Raw genomic sequence first — 10,862 nt, forward strand, 5'->3', positions numbered from 1 at the left:
TCTGGGGTGACCACCATTTGCCTTATGCAGCGCGACACATCTCCTTCGCATAGAGTTGATCAGGCTGTTGTTTGTGGCCTGTGGAATGTTGTCCCACTCCTCTTCAATGGCACAATGGCAGTGCGAAGTTGCTGGATATTGGCGGGAACTGGAACGCTGTTGTACAAATCAATCCAGAGCATCCCAAACATGCTCAATGGGTGACATGTCTGAGTATGTAGGCCATGGAAGAACTGGGAGAAGATCCTGAGGCGCATTGTCGTGCCATTCATCCGCCGCCATCACCTCATGTTTCAGCATGATAATGCACAGCCCCACGTCGCTAGGATCTGTACACAATTCCTGGAAGCTGAAAATGTCCCAGTTCTTCCATGTCGCTTTGGATAAAAGTGTCTACTAAATGACATATACAGTGCATTTGAAAAATATTCCGTCCCCTTGACTTTTTCCACATTTTGTTACGTTACAGCCTTATTCTAAAATGGCTTAAATCGTTTTTCCCCCTCATCAATCTACACACAATACCCCATAAGGACAAAGCAAAAACAGGTTTTTTGAATTTTTTGCAAATGTATAATAAAAGAACCAGGAAATATCACATTTACATAAGTATTCAGAACCTTTACTCAGTACTTTGTTGAAGCACCTTTGGTAGCGATTACAGCATCGAGTCTTCTTGGGTATGACTCTACAAGCTTGGCACACCTGTATTTTGGGAGTTTCTCCCATTCTTCTCTACAGATCCTCTCAAGCGCTGTCAGGTTGGATGGGGAGCGTCGCTGCACAACTATTTTCAGGTCTCTCCAGAGATGTTAGATCGGGTTCAGGTCCGGGCTGTGGCTGGTCCACTCAAGGACATTCAGAGACTTGTCCCGAAGCCACTCCCTCGCCCCAGTCTGAGGTCCTGAGCGCTCTGGAGCAGGATTTCATCAAGGATCTCTCTGTACTTTGCTCCGTTCATCTTTCCCTCAATCCTGACCAGTCTCCCAGTCCCTGCCGCTGAAAAACATCCCCACAGCATGATGCTGCCACAACCATGCTTCACCATAGGGATGGCGCCAGGTTGCCTCCAGACGTGACACTTGGCATTCAGGCCAAATAGTTCAATCTTGGTTTCATCAGACCAGAGAATCTTGTTTCTCATGGCCTGAGAGTCCTTCAGGTGCCTTTTGGCAAACTCCAAGCAGGCTGTCATGTGCCTTTTACTGAGGCTTCCATCTGGCCACTCTACCATAAAGGCCTGATTGGTGGTGTGCTGCAGAGATGGTTGTCCTTCTGGAACCATTGGGTTCTTGGTCACCTCCCTGACCAAGGCCCTTCTCCCCCGATTGCTCAGTTTGGCCGGTCGGCCAGCTCTAGGAAGAGTCTTGGTAGTTCCAAACTTCTTCCATTTAAGAATGATGCAGGCCACTGTGTTCATGGGGACCTTCAATGCTACAGAAATGTTTTGGTACCCTTCCCCAGATCTCTGCCTCAACACAATCCTGTCTCGGAGCGCTATGGATAATTCCTTCGACCTCATGGCTTGGTTTTTGCTCTGACATTCACTGTCAACTGTGGGACCTTATATAGACAGGTGTGTGCCTTTCCAAATCATGTCCAATCAATTGAATTTACCACAGGTGGAGCTCATTTTCGAGTCTCATAGCAACGCGTCTGAATACTGAATACTGTAAATAAGTTATTTCTGTTTTCCATTTTTAATACATTTGCAAACATTTCTAAAAACCTGTTTTTGCTTTGTCATTATGGGGTATTGTGTGTAAATTGCTGAGGATTTGTATTTATTTAATTGATTTTAGAATAAGTCTGTAACGTAACAAAATGTGGAAAAAGTCAAGGGGTTTGAATACTTTCCGAAGGCACTGTAGCTAACTATACAAATACGAAATGTAGCTAGATATCAGGCTCAACTAAATAAAAATCCCCCTTGATACAGCCCGGTCTCAGTCATGTCATCAGATTTGTAAATGAAAGAGGAATATAATAACACGAATCGAAAGGAGTTTCCCATCTCTCCATTTAGAGTATTTCTGGTGCAGCACAGGAATGCCCTTACCCAGATGGTGTGACAAAGGCATTTCCTAACTGACCTGCTAGCTTTTTTTTTTTTTGGGGGGGGGGGGATGGATCAGCTTAATATTGCAGATAGATTGTATCTTCTATCAATGTAATTGTCTGCATCACTTCCAATCCCCAATGTTTTTTTTAAAATATATATATATACTCCCCTTTATTACTTTTCAACCCCACCATCCTTTCCCTACTTGGAGTAAATTAGTGAACAACAATGCCCAGGCCTCTACTTCCAGTCTATACTTACTATCTACACCTTATGGACAGAGTTAATTTTACAATAATTCTATTATATATTTTTTTATTTTTTTGCTCCTGAACTTCTTCTACTCTCAACCTCTCCGATCATTTTCATGATGTCCATCCGGTTTGCTTCTATATGCCATATCTTTCTAACTGTGCTCTTTCCCAAAAGCTCCCAACATACAACCCATATACTTATTATGGACACAGTATGCTTACATTATTAGCTATCTTTGTTATTATTTGTTGTTATTTGTTATTAGTCCCATCCTTCAACTCTATTCAATACCTCCCATCTATCTCTTAACACCATCCATATAGGATTTCTATTTGCCATATATATTTCAACTGTACTGTGATGTTTTACAAAAGTTCTGAACCTTTCTATTCTCATTGCTTCTACAGATTGTGAATTAAAAATAAACATTTTTGCTAAAAGTATTATTATATTATTGATTGATTGATTGACTATGACTTTTCAGATCACCCAGTAATGCTATCTGCAAGGTTAGTTCCAGGTAAATATTGCAATCCTTTAGCCATTCCTGGACCTGTGTCCAAAAACAAGCTACAAATGGACAGAACCAAAACAAATGATCTAATGATTCTTTCTCTTCACAGCAAAATCTGCAGAGCTGGGAAGATTGTATCCCCCATATAAATAACATTCTATTGGTAGCAAGAATTTTATATAATAATTTAAATTGAAAGATTCAAATTTTTGAATCCGGTGTCGTTTTGCGTGTCAGTTCATAAACACTTTTTTCATAGCTTTCTTTGTTACTTTTAAGGTTGGAACTAACTTGCAGTACCTCAAGTAGGTAGAGAGGCAACCATTTGTTGACCAGCTCAGGGACAAGCTACACTATTCGCAGCCCTCATCAATAATGAAACTGCTGAACATACAATATAAAATGATAGGTGTTGGGCGTAGTGTTATAGTGCACCATGGAGAATGTGAAAGTAAAGAGAACACCTTAAAGGCAGGGAGTGGACAGACAGGAGAGGGATAACTTGTTTTTTATCTCTTCTATTACCATTTTGGGCTCCAAAGCAGAACTTTAATACACTGTGATATGTCAGATGGTCATAAGTCCAATTACCCACAGAAGGTTTTGATGTTACGACAGCTGGAAAAGCAAAGGAGAGGGACCATGCACAAATAAACTTCACTCTATGATTAACAACTGCCCTCTACAAAGAATGGGATTCTCACTTTTTACATCTTCTCTCTCCTCCTCCTGTGTCTGTTTTTTTTTACTTTTTAGAAATTTTAGTAGACACTCTTATCCAGAGCGACTTACAGTTAGTGAGTGCATACATTATTTCAGGTCTCTCCAACTGAGCTACATCCCTGCCGGCCATTCCCTCCCCTACCCTGGACAACGTTTGGACGATTGTGCGCTGCCCCATGGGTTTCCCAGTCGCGGCTGGCTACGACAGAGCCTGGATTCGAACCAGGATCTCTAGTGGCACAGCTAGCACTGTGATGCAGTGCTTTAGACCACTGCGCCACTCGGGAGACATAGGCGTAGTGTTATAGTGCACCATAGAGAATGTGAAATGCATATTTTTCTGGATTGTCTCCTTATTACAGATGGGGTGTTGATCAAGTTATAGAGCAGGTAATTTATGTTTTATTTATTCACAAAATAAGCATTATACTGTTTGTTATATATGGAAGGTATCAAACAAGCAGGATCAGTCAAGACAAGGTCTAGTTCTCTACAATTGGTCCCCCTTCATGATCAGCAGAAACTGTGGGCAGCTAACTTGTGAATCAGTAACCCTTGGTGGTGAAAGTGAAGGCACAGATAATGTCATACAAGTGGACAGGCTGTAGAGGCAAAACCTTAGTATTATGCTTACTGGTCTATTCTCTCATTTACAAAGTGGAACTCAAAGTATCATTCAAATACAATGTGATATTCAGATGGCCATGAATCTACCGGATTACAAGAAAATCACAGGCGTTTTGGTTTCACAATAGCAGGAAATCAAGGGAGAGGAACCATGCACTCGGGTACAAATTGGGGCAGGGTGTCTCTAACTGGGGGGGGTGGAGAGGAGGAACGTGTCCCTGAGACTAGAGAGGGTCACTCTGGAAGACAGGGGAGAGTATGTGTCCCATGTCAGCAGCGAACATTGGTATGAAAAGGCCAAAGTGTCCCTCACTGATTGGTAAGGAGCAGAGGACTATGTTTATTCAATTGATGAACCTGTAAACAAACATAACATGTGATGTAAACTTGTTTAGGGAGAGATACTGTGCTTTTGGGTTGAATCTAGTTCCGAATCTAACTAGTATTACTCATTTTGTTGAATTTATGAACAATTCTTGAAAATAGAACAAACTTTTCTAACAGTGCTATCTATTTTTGGGGTTGAACTCTCTATATTTCCAATAGTACTAGGTGGTATCCCAGTTGTCTCTATTGCTGAAGCAAGAGGAAGTGAAGGTCAGGTGAACGTTACCTGTTGATCAGTGGGCTGGTCACCACAACCTACAGTCACCTGGAGAAACAAAGAGGGGAAAGAGATCAGAAATGGACAAGATGTTCTCTACACATCTGGTAAAAACATTACTTGCAATGATAACATACAAATGTATGTAAAATGTTCATTGTGATGATGGGTTCTGACTTCTAAACTTGAAATATGAAATATCCTTATTCATGTTACTGAGGGAGAGAGGGGAAGGCAGAACGTTTACATTCTGTCAGAACATGTTATTGCTAGACATCAGGGATCCTATGGAGAAGAGAAGGGCCACAGTCTGGTTTCAGTTGTTGGGTTGTAATTTGAAATACTTGCTACACCAGAAGTTAATGGTTATATGTAGGAGGAATGTGTATGGTGGTGTCAATGGAGGTTGGATATGAGCCAGGGGCTTGGAATGTTACTAAGTAAGGGAAAAGGCAATCACATGGTTGCGGTCACTGATAAGGGTGGATAGCTGTGGATTAGTGAGGAATGGGGGCCGAGGTCAGGTCACATGAAAGGAGAAGGAACAGTTTATTACCCATATCACTTAACTTCCTGTGTAGCAACAGAGATGTATTGGCTGTCCAGATGTGTAAGGAGGATACTCAGCATAGGAGGAAGGTTTAAATACCTGTGATTGTGTAAATATGTCTTTGTCTGATGCAGCTGTGTGACCCTGTGGGTGAATACACTTGGTTTGAGCTTTACTAGTCGTCAGTGAGTTTCACTCTGTTTATTTAGAACCTAACAGTGAAAATCAAAACCATCCTCTCTCTCTCTTTCTATCTATCTCTGTCTCTCTCTCTCTCTTTCTCTGTCTATCTCTCTCTCTCTTTCTGTCTCTCTTTGCTGAATCAGATTCTCAGGGCTTGGTGAGTGTAAGTAGTTGGCTGCTGTATTCTCTCTCAGACTCAGATTGGCTCTCCTGTACAGTCTCTCTGTCTGAGGAGAAGAAGAGCGAGAGCAGAATCCTGCCACAGATATGCCAGCCTGGTGAGTGAGTGTCCTACAAACAGCATTCACCCATTCAGATCCCACTTACTTCCCATCCCACATACTCTGCTGTAAGAGTCACTAATATTTGTATACATTTCAATAAAATTATTTTATGGTATTTTATGTTTATGGTATTTGTGCTCGTAGAGGCAGGACACATTCATGAGAAACAAGCTGTTGAAGAAGGAATTAATCTAAAAGGTAAAGTTAATAACCTAAAGTTTAGTACATTTAATTTGAGTCTAATATTCATAGTAATGTGAATCTAAATTATATAATCTCAGTGTTTTCCATTGACTTCATATTTGCTTTTCTGCAGATTGGCTCCAGGTGAAAGGATTCAAAAGTAGGATATTCTTTGTGGACAAAATTACTAGATGTTTATTAGATGATAACTATTATTGTATGGGCCTAAATTGTAAGACTTATCCATGTCAACATTGTGTCTGAATTAATGAAATCATATTCTCTTCCCTCAGAGAACGTCACTATGGATGCCCAGACTGCTCACCTTGCTTTTAATGTGAGTGATGAAGGAAAAAAGGCTCAGTACAGCACAGCAGAAGCTAACAATTCCTCAAACAAGCATCCCCATGTGTTGGGTAAAGAGCGTTTAATCTCTGGACAGCACTACTGGGAAGTGAAGATGGGGGATAATTGTACAGAAAAGCTGTCATGGTATATCGGTGTGGCCAGAGAAAATGCTCAGAGAAAATCTACCATTCCTTTAACTCCCCAGTATGGGTTTCTGGATTTTATTTTATGAAAAAGGAAGAGGTTAACATGTAAAAACAACTAACCCGCCAAAACAAATAACTGTGGCAGAATATCTTTCTATAGTAGGAGTGTTTCTAGACAGTGACAGACAAACTTTGTCTTTTTATAATGTTGAGACAAAGTCACATCACTACACGTTTAGTGATGTGGTATCAAACTGCTTTCTCCCTGTGTTCAGCCCTGGAAAAAGTGATAAACATGTTATGATAATATGTTGAATAAATACTAAGACATGAAGGTTAAAACACGACAAATGAGGCATACTGTAGACAATGTATTTTAAATTAGGCCAACACTACAACTACGGTATGTTTAATATGAGGCAGCTGTAGGAACACATGGCTAGGGTATCATTTTGACTGAAATGTTATTCAGGGATGCACAGTTCAACACACACACACACATACATACATACAGTGACTTCGGAAAGTATTCAGACCCCTTGACTTTTTCCACATTTTGTTACTTTACAGCCTTATTCTAAAATGGATTAAAAAAAAAAAAATCCTCAGCAATCTACACACAATACACCATAATGACAAAGCGAAAACAGGTTTTTAGAAATGTTTGCAAATGTATTAAAAACTAAAAACAGAAATACCTTATTTACATAAGTAATCAGACCACTTGCTATGAGATTCGAAATTGAGCTCAGCTGTATCCTGTTTCCATTGATCATCCTTGAGATGTTTCTACAACTTGATTGGAGTCCACCTATGGTAAATTCAATTGATTGGACATTCATTTAATTTCATTTACGTCATTTAGCAGACGCTCTTATCCAGAGCGACTTACAGTTAGTGGACATGATTTAGAAAAGGCACACACCTGTATATATAAGGTCCCACAGTTGACAGTGCATGTCAGAGCATAAACAAAGCAATAAGGTCGAAGGAATTGTATGTAGAGCGCCGAGTCAGGATTGTGTTGAGGCACAGATCAGGGGAAGGGTACTAAAACATTTCTGCAGCATTGAAGGTCCCCAAGAACACAGTGGTCTCCATCATTCTTAAATGGAAGAAGTTTGGAACCACCTAGACACTTCCTAGAGCTGGTCCCCCCGTTAAAACCGAGCAATCGGGGGAGAAGGGCCTTGGTCAGGGAGGTGACCAAGAACCCAATGGTCACTCTGACAGAGCTCTAGAGTTCCTCTGTGGAGATTGGAGAACCTTCCAGAAGGACAACCATCTCTGCAGCACTTCACCAATCAGGCCTTTATGGCAGAGTGGCCAGATGGAAGCCACTCCTCATTAAATGGCACATGACAGCCCGCTTGGAGTTTGCCAAAAGGCACCTAAAGACTCTCAGACCATGAGAAACAAGATTCTCTGGTCTGATGAAACCAAGATTTAGGCCTAAATGGGGTATCATTTTGACTTAAATGTTATTCAGGGATGCTCAGTTCAACACACACACACACACACACACACACACACACACACACACACACACATACACTACCAGTCAAACGTTTGGACACACCTACTCATTCAAGGGTTTTTCTTTATTTGCACTAATTTTTACATTGTACAATAATAGTGAAGGCATCAACACTATGAAATAACACATATGGAATCATGTAGTATCCAAAAAAGTGTTAAACAAATCAAAATATATTTTATATTTAAGATTCTTCAAATAGGCACCCTTTGCCTTGATGACAGCTTTGCACACTTTTGGCATTCTCTCAACCAACTTCATGAGATTGTCACCTGGAATGCATATAAATTAAAAGGTTTGCCTTGTTAAAAGTTAATTTGTGGAAATTCTTTCCTTCTGCATGCGTTTGAGCCAATCAGTTGTGTTGTGACAAGGTAGTGGGGGTATACAGAAGACAGCCCTATTTGGTAAAATACCAAGTCAATATTATGGCAAGCTCAAATAAGCAAAGAGAAACAACAGTCAATCATTACTTGAAGACATGAAGGTCAGTCAATAAGGAACATTTCAAGAACTTTGAAAGTTTCTTCAAATGCAGTCGCAAAAACCATCAAGCGCTATGATGGAACTGGCTCTCATGAGGACCGCCACAGGAATGGAAGACCCAGAGTTACCTCTGCTGCAGAGGATAAGTTCATTAGAGTTACCAGCCTCAGAAATTGCAGCCCAAATAAATGCTTCACAGAGTTCAAGTAACAGACACATCTCAACATCAACTGTTCAGAGGAGACTGTGTGAATCAGGCCTTCACGGTCAAATTGCTGCAAAGAAACCACTGTGTTATTTCATAGTTTTGATGTCTTCACTATTGTTCTACAATGTAAAAAAAACAACAAAAAAAAACAATCAAGTTGAAGAAACATCGAAAAGATGATCAATGGAAACAGGATGCACCTGAGCTCATTTTCAAGTCTCATAGCAAAGGGTCTGAATACTTAAGTAAATAAGGTATTTCTGTTTTCCATTTGCAAAAATGTCTAAAAACCTGTTTTCGCTTCGTCTTTATGGGGTATTGTGTGTAGATTGATGAGGAACAAATATTATTGAATCCATTTTAGAATAAGGCTGTAACATAACAAAATGTGGAAAAAGGGAAGCGGCCTGAATGCTTCCCGAATGCACTGTATGTTGCACTTGAATGGGAAATGATCACTACCTATTGTGGATTCTATCTTCACATCCCACTCACATAATGTATACCAGCAATGGAGGAAGACACCAATGTAAGATCTGAACATGACAATGTACCTCTAGTCACATTTACTCTGACCATCATTTATACAAACTAGTCCCCTCCACTCCATAAAATCTTCAACAACTAAACCATTGACATCTGTGGTATTGCTGCCCCACAAGCTGTTATGCACATTGAAATCTCCACACCGTATCTTCTTATCACCTTTACTGGATTTCGCAACTATATCTAATTCAGATACTGAGATGGGTTTACAAGGATTATAGTAATTAACCAATGTGATATTACCCCCTTCTCTACAAATCTCCACTGCCACACATTCATGTTCTTTGAAACCATTAATCGCTCTATGTGCTACACCTTCTTTGATAAATGTAGCACACACACCACCCGAACCCTCTATTCTATCACTTCTCACAGAGATAAAACCAGGAATAATATAATCCAATTGAGGTTCAAGCCATGTTTCTTGTATACACACCACGTCTGGTAAAACATCTAAATCATGTATAAACTTCTTAAATTCTTGCCCATTGGCTATCAAACTCCTAGCATTCCATTGAACAATAAGGAACACCATAATACTATTTGTTATCCTGATCATCATTAGAATTTTGGTTCAGCATTCAATGTATAATTTCTACCGTAACTTCAGAAATCCCTAGAATGTCTTTGGCTGCCTTCACTACTTATTTTATTTGTGCAGTCCTGCTCTTATGTGGAGCAATCATATTGATTGCCCTACACATGAAGCCCAAGAAGTCTACACGACCTACTACCATGGTTTTCTCTGTAATCGAGCATTTATGCTCGCATATCACATTAACAATGGGCTGAGGTTCCGCTGGCATCCTCGAAGCGGCCACTATCTGCCAATATGTTGTATCATGAGTATTTTGAACACTAGGTTTGTTATTCACTTTCTGAACAGCCTCAGCAATAGGATACATTGTTTGTAGTTTTGTACCTCTCCGCTTCCATGGCTTTCTGTTGTACTTCACATCCTCCATATGCTGCACTATGTTCTCCGTCACAGTTACAACATGTAAGTCGCTCTGGATAAGAGCGTCTGCTAAATGACATAAAATAAATAAAAACAAATTAACTTTAGCATCAGGCCCACATTTCCCATACTCGTGATCCCCACCACACTTTGCACATCTCATTTTACATAGCAACATGCCCCATCCGCTGGCAATTAAAGCACCGATGTGGAGGCGGCACATACTCTCTAACCGGATAACTGAGTGATCCTAGTTGCACCCTATTGGGCAGATTCCCCTCAAATCGTAACAATACAGTTGTAGTGTAACAATACAGTTGTAGTGTCCACTCCACTGTCACTCTTCTTGCTTTTCATCCTTTTCGAGTCAATAACTTTTCCTCCTTTAAGGGAAGCCTTCACTTCTTCCATTGTAATTTCCAATGGCATCCCAGCAATTACTCCTCTCAGTTTAGACATAGCACCGGGAATGTGACATTTCACCCGACCCCCATTTAGTGAGTTCAATTTCAATACTTTTTCCTGCTGAATTGTACTATTTGCAAAGATCAGGACCTTCCCATAACCCATCGGTTTGGCATCTTTAATCACGCCAATCTCTTCCCTAATTGCTTTTGTCAAACGCAAAGGATGGAAGTACTTACTTGC

The 10,862-nt window shown here is 40.4% G+C and overlaps 2 protein-coding genes across 19 annotated transcripts in view; both read left to right on the forward strand.

Moving 5' to 3' along the window:
• The window catches only part of LOC121566612 (proteoglycan 4-like), a 97,378-nt gene that overhangs the window by 28,566 nt on the left and 57,950 nt on the right, over positions 1 to 10,862 (forward strand). The gene's annotated exons all lie outside the window — the stretch shown is intronic.
• Positions 4,019 to 6,971, forward strand: LOC121587458 (E3 ubiquitin-protein ligase TRIM68-like). 2 transcript variants are annotated; one of them, XR_006004069.2, is made up of 5 exons: positions 4,019 to 4,892; positions 5,662 to 5,796; positions 5,947 to 6,000; positions 6,119 to 6,145; positions 6,279 to 6,971. XR_006004069.2 is itself a non-coding variant. In XM_045215686.1 (3 exons), exons 1-3 carry the CDS (start codon positions 5,922 to 5,924, stop codon positions 6,563 to 6,565), a joined length of 393 nt encoding a protein of 130 aa, XP_045071621.1. In that variant the 5' UTR covers positions 5,832 to 5,921; the 3' UTR covers positions 6,566 to 6,971. The 2 variants fall into 2 exon arrangements, 1 of the variants encoding a protein (XP_045071621.1); XM_045215686.1 differs by lacking the exons at positions 4,019 to 4,892; positions 5,662 to 5,796 and having other exon boundaries at positions 5,832 to 6,000.

The sequence above is a fragment of the Coregonus clupeaformis genome, unplaced genomic scaffold, assembly GCF_020615455.1.
Source record: "Coregonus clupeaformis isolate EN_2021a unplaced genomic scaffold, ASM2061545v1 scaf0492, whole genome shotgun sequence".
In the NCBI taxonomy this organism is placed as follows: Eukaryota; Metazoa; Chordata; class Actinopteri; order Salmoniformes; family Salmonidae; genus Coregonus; species Coregonus clupeaformis.

Bases quoted from the DNA above. Each gene is read 5' to 3' on its own strand.
- LOC121587458 (XM_045215686.1), top strand. From the start codon at position 5,922: ATGTTTATGGTATTTGTGCTCGTAGAGGCAGGACACATTCATGAGAAA. The intron at 6,001-6,118 runs GTAAAGTTAATA...GCTTTTCTGCAG, and splicing joins AGAAGGAATTAATCTAAAAG to ATTGGCTCCAGGTGAAAGGA. The intron at 6,146-6,278 runs GTAGGATATTCT...CTCTTCCCTCAG, and splicing joins CCAGGTGAAAGGATTCAAAA to AGAACGTCACTATGGATGCC.